The 26,037-nt window shown below is 52.8% G+C and overlaps 1 protein-coding gene across 5 annotated transcripts in view; it reads left to right on the plus strand.

The window, feature by feature from the left end:
• The window catches only part of SLC6A1 (solute carrier family 6 member 1), a 45,506-nt gene extending 19,915 nt beyond the window's left edge, over positions 1 to 25,591 (plus strand). Inside the window, exons 2-17 of one of the 5 annotated variants that reach the window (XR_014796666.1) lie at positions 4,399 to 4,458; positions 5,932 to 6,283; positions 6,984 to 7,115; positions 7,683 to 7,783; positions 8,539 to 8,648; positions 10,283 to 10,415; positions 14,004 to 14,138; positions 14,595 to 14,698; positions 14,979 to 15,103; positions 16,708 to 16,820; positions 17,259 to 17,390; positions 18,900 to 19,002; positions 20,214 to 20,314; positions 21,182 to 21,349; positions 23,247 to 23,906; positions 23,945 to 25,591. Coding sequence is in view for 3 of the 5 variants with exons in the window: in XM_084902595.1 (XP_084758721.1) it covers positions 6,037 to 6,283; positions 6,984 to 7,115; positions 7,683 to 7,783; positions 8,539 to 8,648; positions 10,283 to 10,415; positions 14,004 to 14,138; positions 14,595 to 14,698; positions 14,979 to 15,103; positions 16,708 to 16,820; positions 17,259 to 17,390; positions 18,900 to 19,002; positions 20,214 to 20,314; positions 21,182 to 21,349; positions 23,247 to 23,351 (1,809 nt within the window). In the remaining 2 variants the exon portion in view is untranslated. Of the gene's footprint in view, positions 1 to 3,009; positions 3,178 to 4,398; positions 4,459 to 5,931; positions 6,284 to 6,983; positions 7,116 to 7,682; positions 7,784 to 8,538; positions 8,649 to 10,282; positions 10,416 to 14,003; positions 14,139 to 14,594; positions 14,699 to 14,978; positions 15,104 to 16,707; positions 16,821 to 17,258; positions 17,391 to 18,899; positions 19,003 to 20,213; positions 20,315 to 21,181; positions 21,350 to 23,246 lie in introns of those variants that run through there. The other 4 variants (XR_014796667.1, XM_084902596.1, XM_084902595.1 and 1 more) reach the window with 4 other exon arrangements.
• Positions 25,592 to 26,037: the final 446 nt, after the last annotated feature.

Below are 26,037 nucleotides of genomic sequence, written 5' to 3' on the forward strand. Positions count from 1 at the left end.
AATAACCCTTGCAACTTGACTGTCCGGCTCAGCTCCGTGTACACCTGAGGCCCTCAGTAAGTATTTACAAAACTGAGTCTTTCTACTGGCCCCCGTTAGTTCACTGATTCAGACTCCGGGGACCAGAGTGCGGTTCAGTGTACAAAATGCCTGAAACAATTGTTCCATTGCCATTCCAGCGCATAGCACTCACTCAGTAAATACATAATTGTATAAACCAAGGTGTGCACGAGGAGCATACAGAGGACTGGTTGCTTGTGGTCTCACATTAGCAGAGCCCTTTTAAACATGGCTTCGGTGGAAGTCAGTCAATGAGGGAAGGAGCTCGGAGGATTGTGAAACTAGGTTCTTGTTCACCTGATGAGGGAGAACTGGAAGACGCTGGAAGGTGGCTTTGAAAGAATGCCCCCTGCGTTGTGAGCTGAGGAGAGGCATTGCTCCCGCCCCCTCGGTCAGCAGGTAAAGGCGGGCGGCAGCCTGGCGCTCAGGAGCGGGGAGGCCCCTGGTCTCAACGCACAGACCCACAGGCCATCCTGACACCCGTGAAGCTCAGGAGCCTGTTTCAGGAAAGGGGAGGTCACAGTGGTAAAGGTTAGTTCTGCTTCCGAGGTCGTTAATTTTCTAGGAAGACAGCCAGGTTCCCTTGCTGTGCATTTGCACGTGCCTGGGCTCTCCGCGTGCTGTTCTTCATGAGGGGAGGGACAGGGTAACCAGCCGGTGTCAGGAATTAAAATCCCCGCCATTCCCCCAGAGTGCGTGAGCAAAGCAGCTCCTGGGACGGCTTTATGTCAGCACTGGGTCCCAGGCTTGTTCTCCAGCAGGGGTCCCTTTAGCCTTGTCTTCCCATCTACTAGATGTTTGCATGGTTTTTTTCCCCCCCTTACAAGACTTTATTTATTAAAAAATAATTCTTTTTCCTTATTTTAACCGAACATACAAATGTACCACTCCCAGCTTCTGACTGGCCCAAAGTGAACAGCTAGACTACCTCGAATTGGTATCAAGAGAGCCAAAGCAAAGGACTTGGCATTTTTATTAGCGAGTATTCCCCACGGCAACAAAAAAGATGGTTTCTGGCTGGCTTTTGAAAATGCTGAAAGATGCTGAAGGGCCTGAATAATGAAGCCTCAGTAATATGTTAGCTATCATCATCATCATCATCATCATCATCATCACTATCACTATCGTAGCTTCCAGGAGGCTGTGAATACCAGATTAAGATCACAATCCATTCATAGATGGTAACAATGACAATGATGATAATGGAGATTCGTGATAGCTCACTCTGAGCCAGGCATTCTTTCACACGCTTTATATGCATGCTCTCATTTAGTCTTCATCATGAACCTAGGAGAGAAGTGTTGCTATTATCCCCCCCCCCCACACACACACACACACACACACTTTGCAGACGAGGAGTGAGCTGGGGAAGTACTCACCCATGGCTAGTAAGTGTGGTGTTAGAGCTGAGGTTTGATAGCAGTGGGGTAGGCTCGCTGCCATGCAAGTCAAAGGGTCTTCTCAATCTGAATCCTCAAAGAAGCATCAATTATATTCATTTGTGGCTTTATGACTTTGATCTTCTTCGTGTATTGCACTCGTTCTAAAAGGAAAACCCCACAGACGCTTCTGTGGCTCTTCATAGGGCATCGGATGCATTTGGCTAGATTTGAATACACTTTTCCATATTCTGGAGGTTGCATGTACGACTTCCTCATGGTGAGCTCTTCATAACAGCCTCCACCTCTGATCCCGCCAGGAGGTGCTCTGCTCATGGAGAAGACGATGGCATAAACTTCCTGATGGACTGAACTCTCCACCCTCCGCCTCCCTCCCCCCCACCTTCCTTTGAGTTCATATCGAATGGTTTCTTCAAAGGACATACACACTACGTTTCACCCTCTTAAACATGTCCTGCTGTTTTGCCTGCTTGCAGGGGGTGAATCAGAGCTCACCTGGCTCACCTTCTCCCCCCTCCTCTCTGTCTCTGTCTCGCTCTTTCTCCCCCCTGAATGGTGTCAGGTGATCCAGTAAATGTTGGGTTTGGTTTGAGTCTCCATGATAATAACAAGTAAATCCAATGTTTAGTCCAGAAGTTGTTTCCACAGCCCATAGGCATTCCTGAGAACTTGGTCAAGTGGTGAGAGGTAGTAGACAGAGATTTGGGCTTGTAACAGAAATCCCCTGAACCCAATCTATATATATAAAAGCCTAAATGACCAGCCTACCGGATGACTGGCCGACTGGCCAGTAACTATGATACACACTGACCAGCAGGGGGCAGTCGCTCAACTCAGGAGCTGCCGAGCTGCAGTCACTTGGCAGCCGTGGTTCTTGGGTGTGCCCAGAACCAGAGAGGAGAGAGCCGGATTCTGGGGTGAGTCTTGTAATCCAGTACTCCTTGGGGGACGTTGGAGAGCCAGTTTTGGCCCGATCCCCGCGGACTGAGGAACCCCACTGTGCGTGAATCCATGCACTGGGCCTCTAGTGTAATAAGAAATGGGGGAAGGAGGTCTATTTTATGACTGTGGAATTGCTTTGTAAACTCCAAGAGCAGTACCACAGCCTGGAACCACTAGCCTTTAAGATTCCCTCTCCAGCTTTGATCTCTGCTTTCTTTCCTCCTCAGACTAACGGTCTCTGCTCCTCTGAGTACAAGGTGGTCAGAAGAGGGCTGCCTCAGTGATAACAAGCCCTGGAGAGACTGGCCTTTCTCCACCCCATGCCAAAGTCCCAGGGAAGGAGCTTTGATTGGCTAGCCGGGGTCAGGTGACCAGCCCTGGTCCAAGGTGAAGGGATCATTTTAAACACTGCGGCTGGAGCGCACCAGGGTAGATCCTGGGGCCAGTTAAGAATGTCCCTGTTTTCAGAGTTGATGGTTCACCCCACTTTCCTGAGGCTGCTCTCTCCCCCGAATGTCCCAAGGCTCGGTGGTAGACCACAGGCTCGGTGGTAGACCACAGACTCGCCCGCCTCCTGCCTCTCCAGACGTCAGGTGGTCACCCTGCCTGAGTCTGGGGTTCCTTCTGACGGTGCCATGCCCAGGTCAGGACCTAGATGGGCATCAAGACAAACTGTGGGTCATCCATGAGAACAAGAAGCAGGGTTGGCGGTCAAGCTCAGATGGTCCGAAGGTGGTCTGGTTCTCCACGAACTCTAGGAAGAAACTGGCATTTGGTAATGGGGCCTGCATGCCAGGGGCCAGAGGCGAGTGCCCAGCAAACCTCGGACCCCAGCAGGGCAGAGCGAGGGGGGAGGCCACTGGGGCACGTGCCACCCATTGCTATGGCTCCTGCATCTGAGAGTCTGCAGACCGGTGCTTCATGTGTTCCTCTTTGCGCTCAGGGTTCCATAAGTTTATTCTGTGTGCTTTTATTAATTTAACACTTTTTTCATAGAAATTTATTTGTAAACATTTATTTATTTAGTTAATCCTCAGACCAACTGTCTCTGGGCGGGGGTGGTGGTGGTATTTTTTCCATTGCTTTTTCAGAGAGAGTGGAATGGAGGGAGGGTGGAGGAGGAGAGAGAGAGATATATCGAGATGATAGAAACATGGACTGGTTGCTCTTGCACACCTCCCAACTGGGCCTGGGGGCTTAACCTGAAACTCGGGTATGTGTCCTTGACCAGGAATCGAACCCATGACCCTTTGGTACCTAGGTTGATGCTTCAACCACTGAGCCAAGCTGGCCAGGGCTATTTGTAAATTTTTGTAGAAATTTAAAAATAATTCTAGAAATTCAGAAGCCTGAAGGAAAAAAAGAAAAAAAAGAAAAGAAAAAAAAAAGGAAAGCAAACACCACTTATAAACTAATCACTGGGAACATATTAGGGTAAATCTTTTAGTGTTGTTTATTTTGTGATTGTGTTTTTAACGAACACATTTGGAGGGGAGGTAAAAATAGGAACATACATACATACTCAGTAATTGGTTCAAACTTGGTTTTTATTCCTCAAAGCAAGGGCGCTCTCTCGTGTTACACATGGTTTTCAGCAGCATGGGGTTCGCCACAGCATCCCTCTGCAAGGGCGGAGGGAGGGTGGAGAAAATTGCCAGCTGCGTTCATTGGCTCCCAGTGGAACCCTGAGTGGCTGCAGCCCCTCCGCGGTTTATCTTTTGTTTCTGATAAAATTATGGAGCACCTTCCTCACAGAGCCCTCATGCCCACTCTCACAGCTGGCCGCGGGCAGCAGGCCCTACTCCTGAATGTTCCCAGGGCCTCATGGGCCAGCCATGCTGCATGGACTCACTGAGATCACCCCAGCTGGTGGCTCCAAGGGGCTCACACACAGCACAGCCACTAGCAAGCTCCTTGCACCCCTGCCGCGCTCTGCCCAGGGCTGCTCATCAGTGTCGGCTGTCAGTCACGGCCCCTCCTCTCTTCTGCTTTGCAGGCTCTGTCCCCGGAGGTGCAGAGGGAGCTGCTCCGGAGCTGACCTGCCACAGAAAATCAGGTAATATCAGCTACCCAAACCAGAACCCTTTTCAGACCAGTCAGGTGAAAAGCACTCTTACAAGCCATGAAAGCTCATTTTTTCCACAATTCTACAAGGCAGATAGCATTACCCCCATTTTATAGATGGGGAAACTGAGTCTAGAGCAACGTAGCGCCATTCCGCTGGTAAGGGAGATTTAAACCCAAGACTGGGCTGAATCCAGTGTCACACACTGTCCGCTGCTCATTTTCTCGGGAACTAGAGGTGAGGGGTTCAGAGTAGGTAAGATGTCTGGAAATGACCGAGGGTCAGAGTGGATCTAGCCAGCGGTCCTTCCTCACCTGAGGGCTGGGGCTGGGCTCCTGGCATAAGAATCTCCTGCTCAGCCAGCCTGGCTCACTGGTTGTGCATCAACCTATGAACCAGGAGGTCACATGACTGGTTTCCGGGAGATCCCCAGTGGGAGGCATGCAGAAGGCAGTCAATCAATGATTCTCTCATCGTTGATGTTTCTGTCTCTCCCTCTCTCTTCCTCTCTGAAATCATTCATATATATATGAATCTCCTTTAAGGAATTTGTTAGAAGTATAGATTTGGAGCTTATCTTTGGTGGGAGCTGGGAATGTGTCTTTATAGAGCTTTCCAAATGACTTGGGCACACAGCCAGGCTTGGGAACTGCTGGTGAAATAGCCACAAGTCCTCATTGTTTCCCAGGCACCGTGTGTCTCCATAAATAAATGAAGAACGACAACCTGATGAGGGACGTACTACCGTGTTTCCCCGAAAATAAGACATCCTCCGAAAATAAGATCTAGCGCATGGAAAGATAAGACATCCCCTGAAAATAAGACCTGGTGCAACTTTGGGAGAAAAAATTAATATAAGACACTGTCTTATTTTCGGGGAAACAGGGTATTATCATCCTCAGTTTACAGGATAGGGAGGATGGGGCCCAGAGAGGTTAAGACGTTTACCCGAAGTCACACAGCTTGAAAGTGGTTAAGAGGGCTTTGATCATGGCCAGCGTTTGTGTGCATATAACCACGTTCACCTACCACCTGCAGCCAGGACACCTCCCTGCTCAGCTCCACATTCAGACCCACCATTGCTTACCCGGCTACGGCTATCCCAGCATCAGGAAATGGAAATCCGATGGCGTCCAGGGAGGCAAAGAGGAGGAGCATTTAGTGTTTCCCTTTGGCAGTTTGGCAGCCTTCGCTTTCTCTGAGCATGACACATAACAGAGGGCACGTGACACAGATGACCAGAGCTGACGCTAGTCCAGGCGACAGCAGGCCACACCCGCACAAGTTGTCTTTGGAAACAAATGGCACCCCAACCCCCTTCCTCTGGGCGCAGAGCCCGGTGGAAGGAACAGGGTTTGTAGCAGCGCATTCTTAGTGCCCGGGGTTCCTCTGTGAGTTGTTTTGCTTTTGTTATTTGGTGGCAGCCCCATCATCCTGCCCCTCTTCACGGCCTATCATCGCCAGCCTCCTGTTCCAGGTTGACCTTGAACCGCAAAACTGCTGTCCGCGTGGACCGGGGCCGACACCGCACGTCCCTCTGCCAGGACCCCTGCGTCCAGACTCCGAGACATGGCGACGGAGGGCAGCAAGGTGGCGGACGGACAGATCTCCACGGAGGTCAGCGAGGCTCCCGTGGACGGCGACAAGCCCAAAACCCTGGTGGTCAAAGTGCAGAAGAAGGTGGCGGCGGCGGAGGACCTCCCGGACCGGGACACGTGGAAGGGCCGCTTCGACTTCCTCATGTCCTGCGTGGGCTACGCCATCGGCCTGGGCAACGTCTGGAGGTTCCCCTATCTCTGCGGGAAGAACGGCGGCGGTAGGTGCTGGCCTGGCCGCCTCCCCGCCGGCCTGGACCCCACGGGAAAGTCCCCCGTAGACCTTTCCTGGGGCGGCCTCAGTGCAGGGGGTCCCCTACAGCAGTGTTTTTCAACCTTTTTTGGGCAAAGGCACACTTGTTTCATGAAAAAAATCACGAGGCACACCACCATTAGAAAATGTTAAAAAATTTAACTCTGTGCCTATATTGACTATATATAAAGTAATTCTCTTGAATAGGAATCAAATAAACACAAAGAAAGTATTTTATAATTACTTTATTATGAAATATTAAGTAAACAAAATAGTGAAAAATTATAAAATTCTTGTCTTGTCTGCACCTACGGCACACCAGGCAACATCTCGCGGCACACTAGTGTGCCGTGAAACAGCGGTTGAAAAACGCTGCCCTACAGAGTGTGTCAGGCCCCACTTCCTGTTTCTTGTCCTTTTACCAAAGGGTTCTGAGAGAGTGATGCCCTCTGCCAATGATCTGAAAGCTCACCTCTTCGTTGGCCAAGTGCGGGTGATGTGTTTTGAGCAGGGAGGTCCTTGGGCAGGGGGAGCTGCTTTTGAGGCAGAGAGCCCGGAAGTCAGGGCAGAGACCCCGGAAGGCCCCGTGGGATGCCCTCTCTGCCCCGGGGCTTCTCCAAAGCCGTAGGCCGCGAGCCTCTCTCTCTCTCTCTCTCTCGACCCCGCAGGGGCCTTCCTGATCCCCTACTTCCTGACGCTCATCTTTGCGGGGGTCCCCCTCTTCCTGCTGGAGTGCTCCCTGGGCCAGTACACGTCCATCGGGGGCCTGGGGGTGTGGAAGCTGGCCCCCATGTTCAAAGGTAAGCCTGCGGAGTGGGGCCGTGGGTCGTGGCGATGATCATGCCCGCGGGATGGTGGCCACGCCAGGGCCTTCCCCATAGGCTTGTCCCCTCTGGGCGGAGGGAGCTGCCCAGCCACGTCCGTGCAGGGTGGAGCCGTTAAGGGGCCAGGTGACAGGTGACCACGCTGGCCCAAACCTAGGACGGTAGAGAGGAGGACCCTGTCTGGAGGCCCCCGTATTCACATCTGTCCGCCCTGTTCTGGAAGCCCATTTCCCTGGCAGGAGCTGGGTGCGACTTTCTTGGCTCCCTGGCTCCGTGCTGACGGACACTCAGGTGAACACGTGGAGGATCATGCTTTCCCGCAGGCCGGGCCCCAGCACCCCCACTTCAGCCAGTCTGTGTGGGGGGGGCCCCAGACACCAGGCCTGGCTCCCTCACTTGCCAGAGGCATGTGACCTTAGCCAAGTTTCTGCCTCTCTCCGAGGCCGAGTGAGGTTGTAGCTGTGGTGGGAAATGATGTCAGGGACGTGCCCTGGGGCCGTCGTGGTTATTGAACGGGTCTCACGAGGGTGTGTTCCCTCCCAGGAGTGGGCCTCGCCGCGGCCGTGCTGTCCTTCTGGCTGAACATCTACTACATCGTCATCATCTCCTGGGCTATCTACTACCTGTACAACTCCTTCACCACGGTGAGCGCCCGCCGCCCGCTCCTGCAGCCAGGGCCAGGCCCAGAGTCCACCCTCTGTCCGCTAGGACCACAGTCCTGCTGACAGAGCCGTCCCTCCTGCGGCAGGGCATGTGGTGGTCTCCCCACAATGATAGCCCCGTGACCTGAGCCCCTGTTCAGGGCCAGGCCCTTTGTGGGGTAACATCTAACCCTCATGGCACCCCCTCTAAGAAGGGTATTGTTAGCCCATTTTCTACAAGCCCAGGTTCAAACCCTGACCCTCCTATATACCCACTGTGCAACTTTGGGAATGAGGCTGAACCTCTCTGAGCCTCAGGGCCCTCCTGTAGTTGTGATAATTTCGGAGTAAGCGTGTGTGCAGTGCTTATAGGTCTGTGCCTGGTAAGCGCGGTAAGTAATCACTGTCAGTACCGGTGTGCACCGGCTCAGAGTCGCATAGCTTGGGAGTGGTCCCGGATGGACACGCAAAACCGTACGGTGCGGTTTGGAAAGCTCATTTTTTGAGTGAAAAGTGTGAGGTTCCGATATCAGCAGTGACACGTAGGTGCTGTGTGGTCCTGAGCAAGTGGCTGCCCCTCTCTGATCTCTAAAGCGGGGCTCACGGCAGGACTCGCACTCGGGAGCTGTTGGGAGGGGGAGGTGAGGAAACGGCTGTGAGGAGTCTCAGGGGCCTAAGGATGGACAGGGTGTGCTGGGATCACGGTTGCCAACGCCTGTGGCTCAGCAGGGTTTGTCTGTGTCGCCATGCCTCTGCAGACGCTGCCGTGGAAACACTGTGACAACCACTGGAACACAGAACGCTGCTTCTCCAACTACAGCATCGCCAACACCACCAACATGACCAGCGCCGTGATGGAGTTCTGGGAGTGAGTGAGGGCTGTTGGCGGTGGGTGGCCTGTCGGCTGGGGCCAGCGGGTCCTGAGGCAGCGCAGAAGGCTGATGGAGGAGGTCATGAAGGACTGTTTGTGGAGATGCAGGCAGGGCTGAGGGAGCCCCAGGGGAGGGTGAAACCCCTCTCTCCCCCAGAAAGATCTGAACCTGGGGAGAGCCACTAGATCTGCGCTGCCTTTGGTAGAGAAACCCAGCTGCAGACAGAGCCGCAGGGAGCAGGGAGAACAGATCCCCGGCACCGCTCTCCTCCCCCCCTCCGAGCTCCTGCTATTGGTCAAACCCAGGAGAAGCCAGAAGCCGAGGGAGCTGGCAATAGAGCCAGAGCTTTCAGCCTCCGGGGCAAGAGCAGGGTGGAGAAGGGTAGGCAATGGCCAACGGAGAGGAGTAACATCCTAGGCCGAGAATAATCACTAGGAGAGGCCAGTAAAGTCCCGATTCATTCTGTAAACCAGTCCTGAGTCACTTAGAATAAAGACACACACACACACACACACACACACACACACACACACACGCGCGCGCGCGCGCGCACGCACGCGCACGCTCGCGCATATGCAGACACACACACATACACTGTCCATAATGAAGGCCATGCTGATGGTTTCATCATAGAAGATGCAAATCAGGAGCATTCATTTTTTCCAAATTGCGGTCCGGAGACCCTAATCTCTTTGGCATGAAGGCAGCACCTGTGCTGGGCAGCTGGATGGGGTCTACCTAGAAGTTTCCTCTGCACCTTGGATAAGCTGCCTAGAGGAGCCGTCTCAGGAGGTGTCAGAACATGTGAAACGTGCTTGGCTAGGCTGTCTCCTTACGAATAAATATCAGGTTCTACTCTGGCTGGTCCTGCTTTCAGGCACCTCCCACATACAGTTGTCTCCCCCATGTCCAGGCTTCTCATTCAATCATTTATTCAGTAAACATTTCCTGAGCACCTACTGTGTGCCAGTCTGGTAAGAGATGTGGAGAAGTAAACAGGGCAGTGGAACACCAAGTGACCAGCACCGAAAGGAGGGACACGGAAGGCTGTGGGGGTCCCAAGGAGGAATGGCATCCAAGGATGGAAAGCAGTGCCGGGGAGACAGGTGTCAGAGGCAGGCAAGAGCAAGCACGCTGGAGTGAGGGGATGACAAGCAGTCCAGTCTGAGGGGAGCTTGTGGGGTCCATGGTGAGAGCCAGGACTAGGGAGAAGCAGGGGCCAGCTCACCACAGCGTGCAAGAGCCACCCGGAGAGCTGGGCTTCCTTCTGAGAACAATAAGAAGCGCTTCATTCAGAACTTCAAGCGGAGGAGTGACAGGACCAGACTTTGCGATTAGAAGGCTCTCTGGGGATGGCAGTGGGGACAGAGAGGAAGTGGAGGAGGGGATCTTGTGAGGAGACCTGCAGCCATCAAGGTGAGCAACAGCGGAGGCTGAATTAAGGCGCTGGCAGGTCAGTGCTTTCTACGGATTGATGTAATGGGCCCCACCATCCCCGCCCAGCTCTCCGATCTCAGGGAGCACAGATGTCAGCACAGTCTCAGGGGAAGGTATCACCTGTGTGCACACACCTGCCCAGCTCCGGGTCTGTCCAGCCCCCGTGACTTTTGCCTCCCTCCCGTTCCACCAGGCGTAACATGCATCAGATGACGGACGGGCTGGACAAGCCAGGCCAGATCCGCTGGCCTCTGGCCATCACCCTGGCCATCGCCTGGATCCTCGTGTATTTCTGTATCTGGAAGGGTGTTGGCTGGACTGGGAAGGTAAGAGAGGTGCCCGGTGGGAACTAGAGAGGGATGCAGGGATCTCCAACCGGGGCAGGCAGGCTGTGCCTCCCAGGAGCCCTTTCTGTCTTCAGTTTAAGCAGGTCCCTTCATCGCGCTGTGCCTCGGTTTTCTTTCCTTTGGGGAGGTGAAAGGGTCAAAGGAAATAATGCAGATCAGGCCCTTAACACGGTACCCGGCTCACATTACGTCTCTTGAGATTAGCCTGGGCCTGGCAGAGCCACTGCAAAGCAGAGGGTAAATGTTGCTCGTTTACATTAAAATGTCCCTGAGCACCTACTCTGTCCCCGGCCTTGTCCGAGGTGTGGCGGCTCCAGGGCGACCACTCCACATCCCAGCTCTGAAGAGCAACAGAGATGGGTTGATGGATCTTGAAGACTCAGGCCTTGTGTTCAAACAGACCCGAGTTCCCACCCCAACTTGGCCGTGGACTTGGCCCTGTGCCCTTGGGCAAGTCACTTCACCTCTCTGAAACTTAGTTTCTTCCTCTACAAAAAACCGAGACTAATTCTATGCTTATCTGTTGGTTTGTTATGCAAAGGAAACGAGCCCACGGTTTTGTAAGGCACTCTGCCCCTGGCAGACAGCGGGAGTCATTGTTTTTGTTTTTATTACTGGCAGGGACAGAGCCGGGCCAAGTTGGGTTGTGCAAGCTGAGGACATGGGTGGGGAGCTTGCCTATCCAACTGGAGGGAGGAAGACTGGCCTCAAATCTACATCTTACCCCCTTTAAGCCCCACCCCATGAGTCCGGGGATAGAAGCTCACTGGTGTTGGCCTAAAGGACTCAGGGCAAGTGTGCTGTTGAGGTCATGAAGTAAGTGAGGGAGAGAGAGGATGTGACCTGACTAAGCCTGGAGACAGGGAGGTTCAGGCTGCCTAAGAAGCTGAATGAGCAAAACAGAACCTCTGTGAATTCCACACTTGGGCATGGGCACAGCTGATGGAAAACTGCCCTGTTTGGTCTGGTGTCAGCAGCTCTGCCCTGTCCCTGGGCTGCACAAGGGGGAGGGGCCACAGGTGTCTCCAGGCCCAGCTTCTGGTGTTATGCTCAGACTTCGTGATCCCCCAAGGACCACCAGGGAGCCAAGTCCGATGCAATAAACAAAAGAGCCTTCACCATGCTAGCATGGGCCCCCCCAACTCATGCCGGCAGCATGGCGGAAGAGAGCGAATTTCTCCCAGTCCAGGGGTTTTGAGGGCTAGGGATAACTCCGCCCTGCGGGGCAGAGTTGGGAGCTCATCCTCGCCCCGCCCTGCCCTCTCACTGGAAGCAGAGGAATGTAGGGGCCTCGTCCCCTGGTGCCCCGCTGTGTGCTCCTGGGCACGTCAGTTCCCTTCTCCGAGCCTTAGTCTCCTCATCTGTGACGTGGTCACATAATGGTCATTACAGGGTTGTTAAAAAGACCTGAGGGAGATAATCTACACAGAGTGGGTAGCTTATGCCTAGCACACGGTAGGCACTCAATGCATGACATCAGTTATAATCACTTTTGGGGGGTATCTGGAGTTCCTGCTACATGAGAAGACTGGCTACTTCTCGGGGACAGAGGGAGGGCCTCCCTCACTACGTCTTTTGAGTGAGCCAACCAGTCCATCGGTGCACATGCACTGAGCACTTCCTGTGTACCTAGCTCCATGCTGAACATGGGAGACACATTGCACTGCAAGACCTTGCAGCAAATATTAAGCATGTTGTATGTCCTCATGCAGCCAAACGTTCTGACCAGCAAGGTTGATTGTACCCATTTTCCAGACAAGAAAACAGAGGCGTAGGGAGGATAAGAAACTGACCCACTATCACAGACAGTTCTGACTCCCCTTTTCCTACTTCCAAGTACAGTTTTTTGCTATGGGACTGTGGCCGCCTTTCCTAACCCTGAAGCATCTCAGCGTGAACTCGGGGAGATGAAACTAACCCAAAGCACAATGTAGGCTGAGCATGATGCTAATAAAGGTCATTGAACTTGAAAATTGCTCTCTCACACCACTGAGCAAAGAAATGTAATCTCCGCTTTTTGATGATTAATTTGGCAAGAAGTAATTTTTAAGATGATTATACCCAGGGAAGGTGCTCTTTCTGAAGCTGGGCAAAGTTCAATTTCTGGAAGGTAATTAGGCGACACGGGTTAAAAGCCTTTGAGAAACTTATTTTTTTCTCAGTAATTCTACTTCTAGAAATTTTTCCAAAGACAAATACCATTTTTTTTAGTACAAGTTGCAGTAATGTTTAGTATAACTTGCCTATTTTTGTAGACAAAGTTTTATATTCAGGGGTACCCAATGAAGTAGAATTAAGATTGACATAAACTTGGAAGTGACCTCAATGGATGGTGGAGCTTCCTGAAGGACTATTTGTATAATCAAAAGATTACATTGTTCTGAGACAATAAAATAATTTTTAGTAAATAAAACAAGAAACAAAGCTGTATGTACTTTTTTTTATTTTAAGCATGTTAAGTGAAAAGGCAAGGACATCGTTTTGTAAGAAAATGTAATCCTAGCCGGGACCGGTGTGGCTCAGTGGATAGAGCGTCGGCCTGCGGACTAAAAGGTCCCAGGTTCGATTCCGGTCAAGGGCATGTACCTTGGTTGCGGGCACATCCCCAGTAGGGGGTGTGCAAGAGGCAGCTGATCGATGATTCTCTCTCATCGATGTTTCTAACTCTCTCTCCCTCTCTCTTCCTCTCTGTGAAAAATCAATAAAATATATTAAAAAAAAAAAAAAGAAAGAAAGAAAAAAAGAAAAGAAAATGTAATCCTATATGCCAGTGTTTCCCAAACTTCTCTCATGATGAGAATCACCTGGTGGAGTTGTTAAAACACAGATTCCTGAATCCCAACTAAGAAGTGCTAAACTAGAATTTTTGAGAACATATAGGTAAAATTGCATACCTAACTTAGTGCTCTGTATATAACATCTGTGTTAGAGCACTAGTTAAGTTACAATTTTACCTATATGTTCCCAAAAATTCTAGTTTAGCACTTCTTAGTTGGGATTCAGGAATCTGTGTTTTAACAACTCCACCAGGTGATTCTCATCATGAGAGAAGTTTGGGAAACACTGCTATATGCAAAGGAAAGTCTCAAAAGGGGAACAGTCACACATTAAACTCCATGCATCGGTGCATTGGTGTGGCGTTTATCGAGTGTCCACTATGTACCATGGACTGTTCTAGGCACTGGGACAACAGAGACGTGAACAAGACAAGCCCTGGCCTTACTTACCTTCTAGAGGCTGCTGACAGGAACTGTGTGTTCCTATGTGATTTTTTAAAGTTTTCCTGTCACCACAAGTATTACTGTTAATTTAAACAGAAATCAAAAAGTAGGAGGGAAAGGGGAAGGGAAAATTCGGGCACTGGGCTGGTTGGTTCAGACTCCAGGAAGAGCTGCAGAAAAAGAGGCCGAGCAGAGCATATTAGGAATCCAGGAAGGCTTCCTGGAGGAAGAGAACTAGAACCAAGACCCAGAGCCACAGCAGGTATAGAGAAGGCGAAGTGGGGAAGGGGAGGCATAGGTGTGCTGGGGGGCGGGGTAGTGACCGTTTCACCCACTTTGCTCCCAGGTGGTCTACTTCTCAGCCACATATCCCTACATCATGCTGATCATCCTGTTCTTCCGTGGAGTGACCCTGCCGGGGGCCGGGGATGGCATCCTCTTCTACATCACACCCAACTTCCACAAGCTGTCCGACTCCGAGGTGAGCGGTCCTCCTGGCCCCAGCGGTACCGGGAGGCACCCGTTCGGTTAAGTCAGTGGTCTGCAAACTCATTAGTCCACAGAGCCAAATATCAGCAGTACAACGATTGAAATTTCTTTTGAGAGCCTAATTTTTTTAAACTTAAACATCTCCTTAAGCCACTTCTTCAAAATAGACTCGCCCAGGCCGTGGTAGTTTGTGGAAGAGCCACACTCAAGGGGCCAAAGAACGGCATGTGGCTCGCGAGCCGCCGTTTGCCCACCACGGGGTTAAGTGCACACCTGAGTCCCGAGCCACAGGTGACCAGCGTTACAACACGTCACTGCAGCTCTCTGGCCCTCCTACGTAAACTGGGATGGTTGCCAGGCAGAGCTGGTTAGCGTGTGTAAGTGGTCCTACAGCATGGCGACTTTATGATGATAAATTTTGACTTGTTTTTTCTCATTCTGCCTGTAGGTGTGGCTGGATGCTGCCACTCAGATCTTCTTCTCCTACGGGCTGGGCCTAGGATCCCTGATCGCTCTCGGGAGCTACAACAGTTTCCGCAACAACGTCTACAGGTGCCCGTGCACAGGAGCTCCTCCTCCGGGGACGCAGCCCTCCTGGGCCGGCCGCGCCTCAGGCCTTTCCCCTCTGTTCGCTCCGTCTTTCTCAGAGCCAGTCCCTCTGGCCACTCCTTCTGTTCCACTCCCCCTGGAGGTGGTGGTGGTGGGTGTGAACCCACCAGCCCTTTAGCCCCGCTGACAGGCCCCCTTTCCCCGGGGCCCTTTGCTAGCCAGGGCCTCCTAGCTCACCATCCTGCCGCCCGCCCTCTCTGACGGTGCCTTCCCTCTCTCGCAGGGACTCGATAATCGTCTGCTGCATCAACTCGTGCACCAGCATGTTCGCGGGATTTGTCATCTTCTCCATCGTGGGCTTCATGGCCCATGTCACCAAGCGGTCCATTGCGGATGTGGCGGCCTCAGGTCAGCACCCACAGGGCCGGGGCTCCGGAGAGGGAGGGGCTGGCGTTGGCGGTCGGTCGTGTCACCACCTTCGCCCACTGGCACGGAGGTCACTGTGTGCCAGGCAGCGCGCTGAGCATTCACGTGGACTGTGTCCCTGGATCGTCCTGACCCTGGGGAGCTAGGGAGGCGGTAGGGCTTTGCAGTGGAGCCCAGACCTGGCTGATGGCAGAGTTTCGGCCACACCCACTTTCTAAGGTCCATTTCATCTTCCAAGCAACCTTGTGAGTGAGTGTCGCCAGCCCCCTCTTCTACCTGAGGAAGGAGTGTGTGCGTGGTGGGGAGGCCGCGGGGTGGGTCCACAGTCGAGGGGACCAGTGGGTGGGATGAGGACCCGCGCCGGCCTGGCCAGCGATGGGGACGGTGTAGGGGCAGAGACTGGCACATATCTAGCCCAATCCTGGGCATTGGGGGGGAGAAGACTTACGCTTGCCCCCAAGATATGAACTTTGGTCCAACTCCAGACATGTTCACCATCAGGACACAAAGCACCCACGTCCGTGCATTTGTCCCAGTTCCAAAGGCATTCTCACCAAGTGGCTGTGCCCCTTCTGTGCTCCACGCAGACAGGCAGGGGGCCCAACGAAAAACCTAGGCAGCCCCTCTCTTCCCTGCTCAGGAAAGCAGCCAACATGGACCCACTGTGTGTACAGCGGAGGCCCAGAGGCTCAGGAAGGAGAAGCACCGTGGGTTATGCTGAAAGGAACGTTCTCCCCCGAGGCCCTAATCTCCCCCACTTGGGCAGCCACGGCCTCATTTCTCTGGAACCCACCACCACCACCCCTCTTCCCGGAGCCAGACCCCAGGGTGGTTACAGTCTCCGTTCTTTTCCTGCCAAGGTTCTCCTGGTCGCCTGATCATCTCCCCACCCCCAGACACTCCAAACACAGCACCCCCACACTGACCTCCTCAAGCTTTCCCCTCCCCTGTGCTCCCCGTTACAGCAAAGGGTTCTGCCGGCCAGTGCCCGGGACAGAGCCCCGGCATCACTCTGTCCCCTTTCCTCATCTTCACTTGCAAACCCGCCAAGGCCGGGACCTGCCCATCCTACTTCCTGTGTCTCCATCTGGTCACCTCTCTGCCCCTGCACCGTCCCCATCGCTGGCCAGGCCGGCGCGGGTCCTCATCCCACCCACTGGTCCCCTCGACTGTGGACCCACCCCGCGGCCTCCCCACCACGCACACACTCCTTCCTCAGGTAGAAGAGGGGGCTGGCGACACTCACTCACAAGGTTGCTTGGAAGATGAAATGGACCTTAGAAAGTGGGTGTGGCCGAAACCGGTTTGGCTCAGTGGATAGAGCATAGGCCTGTGGACTGAAAGGTCCCAGGTTCGATTCCGGTCAAGGGCATATATATTGGTTGCGGCACATCCCTGGTAGGGGGTGTGCAGGAGGCAGCTGATTGATGTTTCTCTCTCATCGATGTTTCTAGCTCTCTATCCCTCTCCCTTCCTCTCTGTAAAAACTCAATAAAATGTATTTTTTATAAAAAGTGGATGTGTACTGAATATGGTGTAGGTGCTTGGTACGTTTTATTTCTATTTTTTATCCTCTCTCCCCGCAGGCCCCGGGCTGGCGTTCCTGGCGTACCCAGAGGCAGTGACCCAGCTGCCCATCTCTCCGCTCTGGTCCATTCTCTTCTTCTCGATGCTGCTGATGCTGGGCATTGACAGCCAGGTGAGGGTGGCCTCCCTGGCGCCTCGAGGAGCCCCTCCCCCTGCCTTGCCCTTCTGGGAGGAAGCAGCAAGGGGAGGCCACTGCCCTAGGCCCCCCGAGGAGATGGCCTGGAGTTTCAGACCCCTAGGCTGCTCCATCACATAAAACTCCAGGGACCAGCTCAGCCACCTTCCCCGCTTTGGAGATGGGGAAGCGGATGCTCGGAGTGAGGGGCTCTCCGGATTCACAAAGGGAGGCAGGCGCAGAGGCAGGGGCAGAGACAGAGGCAGATCGGGCCTGGATAGGGGCTCAGCTGGCCCTGCTGTCTCGATGCTGCTGGGCTCTCCCGTCTCCCGCCGTCAGGCTTTGGGTGGGTTGGGGTTGGGGCTGGGGTTGGGGTTGGGGCTGGGGCTGAGGCTGGGGCCCTCCGCGAGTGGCTGACCTCTGTTCCCCCTGAAGTTTTGCACGGTGGAGGGCTTCATCACCGCCCTGGTGGACGAGTACCCCAAACTCCTCCGCAACCGCAGGGAGCTCTTCATCGCTGCCGTCTGCGTCGTCTCCTACCTGATTGGCCTCTCTAACATCACTCAGGTAAGGGCGGTCAGCCCCGGCACACCTCTGGTGCTGCCCGCCCCAGGGCCGCTCCCAGGCCCTCTGTCTTAGCCCACTTTACCCCCCAAACCCCGTTCATTGGGTACCTTCTCCGTGCCAACCCCAGCACACCCTGCACGGAGTAAGGTGGGGTCCCTTCCCTTAAGGGGCTCCTGGGTTGTTGGGAGACACAGACAATGATGCCGAAATGATGGGCGGAGCTAGAGAATACAGCCCCTCACCCGGCCTAGGGCACCTGTCCTTTTCCTGGAGAAGAGGATGCGGGGGCTGAGTTTTAAAAGACTCGAAAAGATTAACAAGAATCTTGGCTGCGGGGGTTAGTTGGTTGGAGTATGGTCCCGTACACCAAAAGGTTGCAGGCTTGATTCCCAGTCAGGCACACACCTAGGTTGTGGGTTTGATCCCCAGTTTGGATATTCAATAAAAACATCCTCGGGTGAGGATTTTAAAAAAATGTAACAGCAGAGTCCAGGGGAGTTAGTTGGGCCTTTGTTGCCCTTCCCTTTCATTTCTACTTGTTGTTTTTTTCCCCCCTCTGGATATTAATGAGCAAGGCTGTCTGCATTCAAGCCCCCTCTCAGTCTACTCAGAAGACAGGACTATCACTGATGAATTGTACAATAAGTATAAATGGCCCTACAGCCATGAGCTCAGCCCGTGGGTCTGATTTATGATCCACAAAACCTCCCCTGGATTCACATACAGTTCAGACCTAGAATTATTGCTGATTCATTCTTTCATAATTGATGAACACCGACTGCGGGCCCCGGTGTGACATTGGAGATTCAGGAGTTAACCTGACAGACAGCATCAGCTCTCTTGGATAAGACTGACACACACATTAGATCATTAAGTGCCACGAAGAAAGGAGGATAGTGGACCAGAGAATGACTAGCAGGGACGGGGAAGATGCTACCTCAACAGAGTAGTCAGGGGCAGTTCCTGAAACTCAAATGAGAGGAAGATCCATCCGGGGGAGACATAGCTAGGGGAAGAAAGCACAGCAGGTGCAAAGGCCCTGAGGTGGGAATGGGTGTGGTGAGCTGGAGGAGCAGTGTGGTGGGGCAGAGGGGGTGAGGGGCTAAGTGGGGGATGTAGAACCAGAGATCATGCCAGGACCTTGAAGGCCAAGGCACTGGATTTTATTGTATTATTTTATTTTTTATCTTTCTACCTATTTATGTATTATATTATTGTCTTATTCAATAATGGGAGGTTTTGAGCAGGGGAGGGACTTGACTGACTCAGCATTGTGGACAGATGGCCCCTCGTCTGTCCCCCAGCCTTACCAGAAACGGGGCACGTCCCTCCATGCCCCGCACGTTTGCACATTTTCTGCCCAATCCCAGAGAATCCACACCCACACCCGCCTTGCTGCCGTGTAGCCCAAGCCCAGCCTCCTCAGACTGCAAGGCCCAGTTTGATTGTGAGCTGAATGCGCGGGTCCCTGGCGGAAGTGGCCTCACGCTCACGTTTCTGCTCCCACAGGGGGGCATTTATGTCTTCAAGCTTTTTGATTACTACTCTGCCAGTGGCATGAGCCTGCTGTTCCTCGTGTTCTTCGAATGTGTCTCCATCTCCTGGTTTTACGGTGAGCATCAGCCCTCCTCCCCCTGTCATTCATTCATTCACTCACTCATTCATTCATCATTCCTGTCTTCAGTTACCATTCAACCAGTACAACTTGAACACCAGGCCCCTTCCATACATTCATGTGTTTAGTTTTCACAACAACTCGGTGGTGTTACCACAGGAGGTCCCCTGTTTAGAAGCTACCATAAGAAGAACAGTTGAATAAACTCATTTAACACGGGAAGACACGATGTCTTCGTAAATTTGGGGATAAAGTGGTTTGCTTGAGATTTTTATGTAGAAAAGGGAAATCAAGACTACGAAAAATTCTACAGTTAAAAGTACGCATGATCTTAGAACAAAGAATGAAAGAAATGATGGCTTTATGGGTTGGTTTTGTGGCCTAAGTTTCCAGACCATCTGCATGGTAGTCCAAGCATATCCTTCCCTGCTCTTTGATGATCACGGCAAGGTGACATGTTTGAGAGAAATGTCCTCCGGGGTCCCTCTTAGTACCTGATAATCATTGTGTCTTTCTTGCCCTTTATCTCCCCTTTCCTCAACTCTATCTGGCCTCGTGCGATCAGATCCTCCTTGTCAGTGAGTTTGCTTATAATTGGAGCAGTGCCCAGCATTACTTTATGGCATCTGTGGGTCTTTCCAGGATTTGCCGTTCTTTTTTTTCCTTTTTTTTAATTTCTTTATTGATTAAGGTATTACATATTTGTCCTCAACCCCCCCCCCCCCCATTCTAATCCCCCACCCCCCTATTGTCCTGGACCACTGGTTAGGCTCATACGTATGCACATAAGTCCTGCCGTTCTTCTTTGCAATCTATCACCAGTTGCTGATAGCATCAGATCAACAGGGAAAACCATCCTGGCCCAGTAAGGCTTTGCAGGAATGGCTGGGACCGATGATGCCTGGGGGGACATTAACAATGATGGGGACACGTTTTGTAAGCATATCCAATTTTGGGTAGATATTTTCACGTTCAGGTGATTTGCTTTCCCACACTGCCTACTTGCTGTGGGGATTTGATTATTGATTAATTAGATAATGAGCTCCCCTCAGGGCATTAGCCCCACGTTATAGGCGAGGGAACTGAGGCCCAGAAAGGTTGGGTAATTTGTGTATGGTCACACTGTGAGAAAGGGACAGATTGAGTTTAGCCTGTAACGCCCACAACTCATCCATCCGTCTGTCCTGCTTTTGCTCCACATGTCACAGGTGTCAACCGATTCTATGACAACATCCAGGAGATGGTGGGCTTCAGGCCCTGCATCTGGTGGAAGCTCTGCTGGTCCTTCTTCACCCCGATCATTGTGGCGGTAAGGACAACATCCGGCCAGCCCTGCTAGGATGGGCACAGACTAGGCCCTGGGTCCCGAGAGAAACTTCTGGAGGCAGAGGCGGATGGAAGAGGCCCCAGGCCCCTGTTCCCTAATGATAGCACTGCCTGCCATTTGTTGAGCATCTGTTTTGCTCTCTGCATGATGCCAGACACATTACATCATCCCTGCGATCCTCAGACAAACTGACATCAGTGCCCCATCTTACTCCTGGGGACCCAGCGCTCCCCCAGCCAGCACCCCCCATCGTGTGGGCGCTGCACTCAAACCACATCGGCCTGATTCTGGAGCCCAAACTATTCATACAGGGAAACTTCTCCTTCTCAGCACCTCCCATTCCCCTTCTGCAGTGGGGAGGGGAGGCACGAGCAGGCCTTGGAGGGGGAGGCCCCACGTCCTTTTGGGAGAGGGGGTGCTGGGGCCATCACACAAGTTGTGTCTTGAACAAGGGCGCCCAGCCAATGGCGAATGGCGACTGACATCCAACTGCCCTGCTTGCCACGCTGGTGAACTTGGAGGAAGGGAAGCTTTTTCTGTCGGTCCTCTCAGAGGAGTCTCTTTTTTCCATTGGTCCTTCCAGAGGGTGTGCCCTTTTCATACGGGCTCTCCCAGGAGGGGTGCTCTTTTCTATTGGTTGTCATGGAAGTGTCTCCTTTTGCCATTGGTGCTCCCAGAGCACAAAGGCTTGCACCAAGGCTTCTTATGAACCGGAAGTGGCCTTGAGGGCAGAGTCCTAGCCTCAAGGTGGTGGTGGGGGAGTGGACCAGTCAGCTGCAGGATCTAAAGAGGGACCTTGGTTGACCAATATGTGTGACCTACTGCCCCCCCCCCACCCTCACCCTCCAGGGTGTGTTCCTTTTCAGCGCTGTGCAGATGACTCCTCTCACCATGGGGAGCTATGTTTTCCCCAAGTGGGGCCAGGGCGTGGGCTGGCTCATGGCTCTGTCCTCCATGGTCCTCATCCCGGGGTACATGGTCTACATGTTCCTCACCCTGAAGGGCTCCCTGAAGCAGGTAAGCCTCTTTCTCACCCTTTGCATCATCGGTCCCCTTCCCTGACTGTGCTGGGCACAGCCCTACCCTTGTGGGGCTCACGGTCTAGCAGACAAATCAATAGCCAGTGACAGAGGAGTGTTAGAGGGGCCGTGATTGGGGTAAATCGGGGAGATGGGTAAGCTCTGCCTGGATGGAGGAAGGTGAGGGAAGGCTTCCTGAGAGAGGGGAGAGCTGAGCATGAGCCAGGGTTAGAAGCAGAAGCAGAAGACGGGGGAGCATGTGCAAGGCCCACAGGTACAAGCTTCTCACTGTGGCCGGAGGGTAGAGTGAGGAGGGGTGCAGGGGGGTGATCGGAGATAAGGATGGGAATTTACGGTCTGGCCCGATCACGGAGGGCTTTGAAGATCACGAGAGCTTTGGACTTTATCCTAAGGGTAATGGGGAGCCATCGAGGGTTCGGAGCAAACGAAGGGTGGAATCAGACATGTTGAGGGCTTCCTCGAGGCCTCATTTGCGAGCATGGTCCTACGCTCAAGGGAAAGCAGAGCCCATGAGCGGTGCTTCACTATCAGCGGCTCACTAGCACATGCTGGCCATGCCAGCTCTTCGGTATCGAGTTCTTGAGTGAAGCACGGCCGTCCGTACTGGAGGCAGCAGGTGCTAGAGGCAGGAATGGAGCGAGTGTGGGCTGAGGCTATTTCGCTGAGGAAGGGGGGAGAATCAGGCTGTGGAGGCCACAGCTAGGAAGGTCCAAGTCAGTGGCTCTCCACCCTGTTTCCCACCAAGATGTCCTCGCTAGAAGGAGGGTCGGTCTGCAGCACAGGGAAGGGGGTGGAGGGCTGGGTGCAGCCCCTGGAGCTGCTGGGAGCCTCCGTTAGTCACAGGGGGAGAAACTGGGCCACGTGCGGAAACCACTCGCCCATTCCTTGCGGAGCTGGGGCCTGCAGCCCTTTCATCCAGCTCCGGTTCGGAGTTTTCATTTCCCGTTGTTCTCCATGAGCCCCGGAGGAAGACAGGGCTCCTTTGCGGAGGAGAGCACAGCCTGTGCGAGGGCGCCAGTGGGAAAGGGCAGCGAGGCGCGTCTGAAGGCGGCGTGTTAGCTGATAAGGCAGGACTGCAGGCTGTGCAGGGAGAAGGTGGGGGGAGAGCCACACGTCCCGAGAATATGTATCGGGCGTCCACCAGAGGCCAGACATTACTGTCAGGACTGGGGACACGGCATGGAACAAGACAGGCAAAAATCTCATCCTTTCAGAGCTCATATTCTAGGAGAGGAATATCACCAAATAACAAATCAAAAGCGAATTAGATGGGGAGGAGTATTATGGAGAAACCCAACGTAGGAGGGTGTTTAGGGAGTGCTGGGCAAGGCCTCACTGAGGGGATGACCCTGAGCCAGGACCTACGGAGGTGGACACCGCGCGGTGTCACTGTCGGAAAGGAAGGATGTACCAGATGGTACAGCGAGTGCAAAGGCCCTGGGGCAGGTGCATGCCCGGTGTGTGAGGAGCAGGGAGGAGGCCAGCGTGGTTGGAGTGAAGTGAGTGAGGGGATGAGGACGTGGCCGTCTGAGATGACGGGCCAGATCATATGGGGCCTTAACAGGACTCTGGGGAAATGGGAGCCATTGTTGCATCCTGAGGAGGGATCCGATCTCTAACATGACTGCCTCCCAGCCGCTGTGCTGAGACTAGAACGAAGGGGATGATGGTCAGGGATGGACGAGGAGGGCCCGGGGGGGGGGGGGGGTATTGCTATAACCCAGGTGAGAGGAGGTGTGCGTGGAGGGTGTGGAGACTCGGCCAGAGTCTGGACACAGCTTGAAGGCAGAGCAGACAGGACAGACTTGAAAAGAAGGGGGAACAGAGAGCCAGTCTCCTTCCGCCTCAGCCCGAATTCTCCCCGGTGCCCACAGCGCATTCAGGTCATGATCCAGCCCAGCGAAGACATCGTGCGCCCGGAGAACGGCCCGGAGCAGCCCCAGGCCAGCGGCTCCGCCAGCAAGGAGGCCTACATCTAGGCGGACGCTCTCACCCCCACCCGGCCGGGCAGGACCACCACTTGATGTCTGCAGACACCGTCTGTCTCAACCTACCTCGAGTGGCGCGTCTGGACTCCATCACCGCGCAGCGGGGGGAGGTGGGGGCGGTCTCACCCCTGCCGGGTCCTGCCTCGGGCAGAAATGCTCCATCCGCTCCGGCATCTGCCGGCCGGTGACCTTTTTAATCTGGGCCCATCAGCACCACGCAGAGGGCATCTGTGACTGCCACGACAGGTGTCACTTTTATCCCCGCCAGCGAGCGTGGCCGGCGAGGCTGCACCCTCCTGGCTTTTTAGTCGTCTCCCTGACTGTTCTCTTCTTACTGCCGAAACCCACGACTGTTACCTGGACTTTGCAGGAGCTCGTTCCCGTCGGAAGGCCGCTCTGTACACACACGAAAAGGGCATTTTGTATCACAGAGATTTCTAGGGAGAGCTCGCTCTTACGTAGCGGGGAGCCCGCGGAGCTCTCTCTCCGGGTCTGGTTTCCTCCTTCCCGAGGCAGCCGACCTTAACACAAGCCCCAAGGACCTCCGCCAGCAGCCCCAGGCCTGCTTCCCGAGCCCCGAGCAGTCTGCGCCGGGTCCTTCTTCCCAGCCGCCCACGGAGGGAGCGTCTCGGGGGCTAGGCCTTCCTGCCCGCTCCTCGCCAGGCCGTGCTGGCTGCCCCTGGCCCTGCCCATTGGAAACTGCCACAAGCACAATTAATTCTCTGGTCACCATTCCAGGGGGGCCTACCGTCCTGCTGGGGACGTTCCCTAACCGAAGCCTCCGTTTCTCTTAGGTTATAGAGCACAGAGCAGCTGTGGGGGAAATCAAGGCCAAGTCCCACCCCGGAGTCCACATGGATCCAGTTACCTTTTTAGAACTAGCTCCTCTCTCGCTACCACCCCCTTCAAAGCTGAGGCCCCCTCTCCTTCTCTGAAACTCCTCAGTGGGAGCCCACTCACTGCCACTAAAATCTACCCAGCCACCAACAGAGGCGCCGGTGTTCATCCCCACCCCCTTCCCCACCCACCTCCAAAGTGCTTCCGAGACTAAAGCTGCTTTCCTGGGAAGTCGATTTTGTTCCTTTCCGGAATGGGCTCCGTGGTGATGGCAAATTGGCACGTCGGGTGGAGACAGTTCCTTGCAAACCCCAGTGACTCAGTGTTTCTCGTTGCCAGGAAGATGGGTTCCCAAGTAGCCAATCGTCCGTGGTGCCCTGTAGCTCCTTCGCTAGTTATAGCTCACAAACTGTGTTTTACAACTAATCCTTGATAACTATGGTAAATAACTGTGACTGTGGGTTCTTAAATCTCTTGTCATTCTCATGTGACAGTGACCAGCATATCAGTCTTTGCAATAAGGTATTACCCTCAGCATATTAAGCACATTGTTGTAGAGAAAACGCACAGCACGTGTACACACACACACACACACACACACACACACTCTCATCCTCCCTCGTGGTATGTAGGGTCTTGTTTGATATCGTGTAGGAAATCTAAAGCCTGTTCCCAAGATCATCTGTAAAATAGACTCATTGCTAAGGCATCCCAAATGCCAGCTGGTGACTCCGTGATCAACCGGCATAGGTATTGTTCTATTGCATCGGGTTTAGACCGGACGGAACCCTTCCCTGTATATCATGCTCCCACCCCCATCCTGAGTGAATCCCTTTAGAATAAGGGCAGGAATTCCTCTTCGTTCTTCTTTGGTGTGAGACTAAGACCAAGTCTTTTTAAGACAATACAGTGTATTTCATGTTCGTAAGCAAATCTAAGTGAGACGTTTGGCAAGAAATCCCCTAACTGATTTCCATCCAAACCTACTTCTATAGCACAATATTACGTGTCGTACAATTATACTGTGAGAACTGTGAATATGTGTAACATTTTTTTTTAGTATTTGCCCTGGGGGGGAAAGATATTGTATTATCATATATGCTTTTTTTTTTTTTTTCAATAAGGATTTATTCTCAGAACACCAAGTAAATCTATCTCTATATAAAAAAAAATATATGTAATATAAACATATTCAAACTATATACAGAGCCTGTTTTAAAATAATTACAGTGTTATTTAGTAAGATGATCTGTTCTATGGACCAAATGTAAAATATTTATAAATGGAGATGCATTTTAAATGTCTATAAATGGTGTCATACTGGAGCACGGACATTATGTACATTTCTAAGAATTTAGAGGAAAAATAATAAAGGTTCTATGATACGTCTAAAATGTCAGACATTGAATTCTTGGGGGTGGGGGCACAAGTTGCCTCTTTAATCAGACTAAACACACACACAGAATGTTATTTTTCCTCAACAGAGAGAGAGGGGAGAGGGTTTGGGGCTCACAATTCAGTGAAATAGAGCTGGACTTCCAAAAGGTCTTGGGATGTGTAGCTAAAACATGTCTCTGTGCTACAAAAGGGAGTATTCTCACTGTTTTAGAAAATTTTAATGTGGTCTACTAAATAAAGGTCTAAGCCCAGGGTAACAGGAACATGTTTAGTTAACAAGGACATTCATGCATTCACTCATTGATTCATTCCTTAAAATACTATTGTTTTTAAAATTATTATTATATTATTTTTATATTTTTTAAGGGAGAGGGAAAGAGAGATACAAACATCAATGATGAGAGAGAATCATTGATTGACCTCCTCCTGCATGCCCCTGCCT

This window comes from Pipistrellus hanaki (assembly GCF_964339955.1).
Source record: "Pipistrellus hanaki genome assembly, chromosome: 13".
Classification (NCBI taxonomy): domain Eukaryota; kingdom Metazoa; phylum Chordata; class Mammalia; order Chiroptera; family Vespertilionidae; genus Pipistrellus; species Pipistrellus hanaki.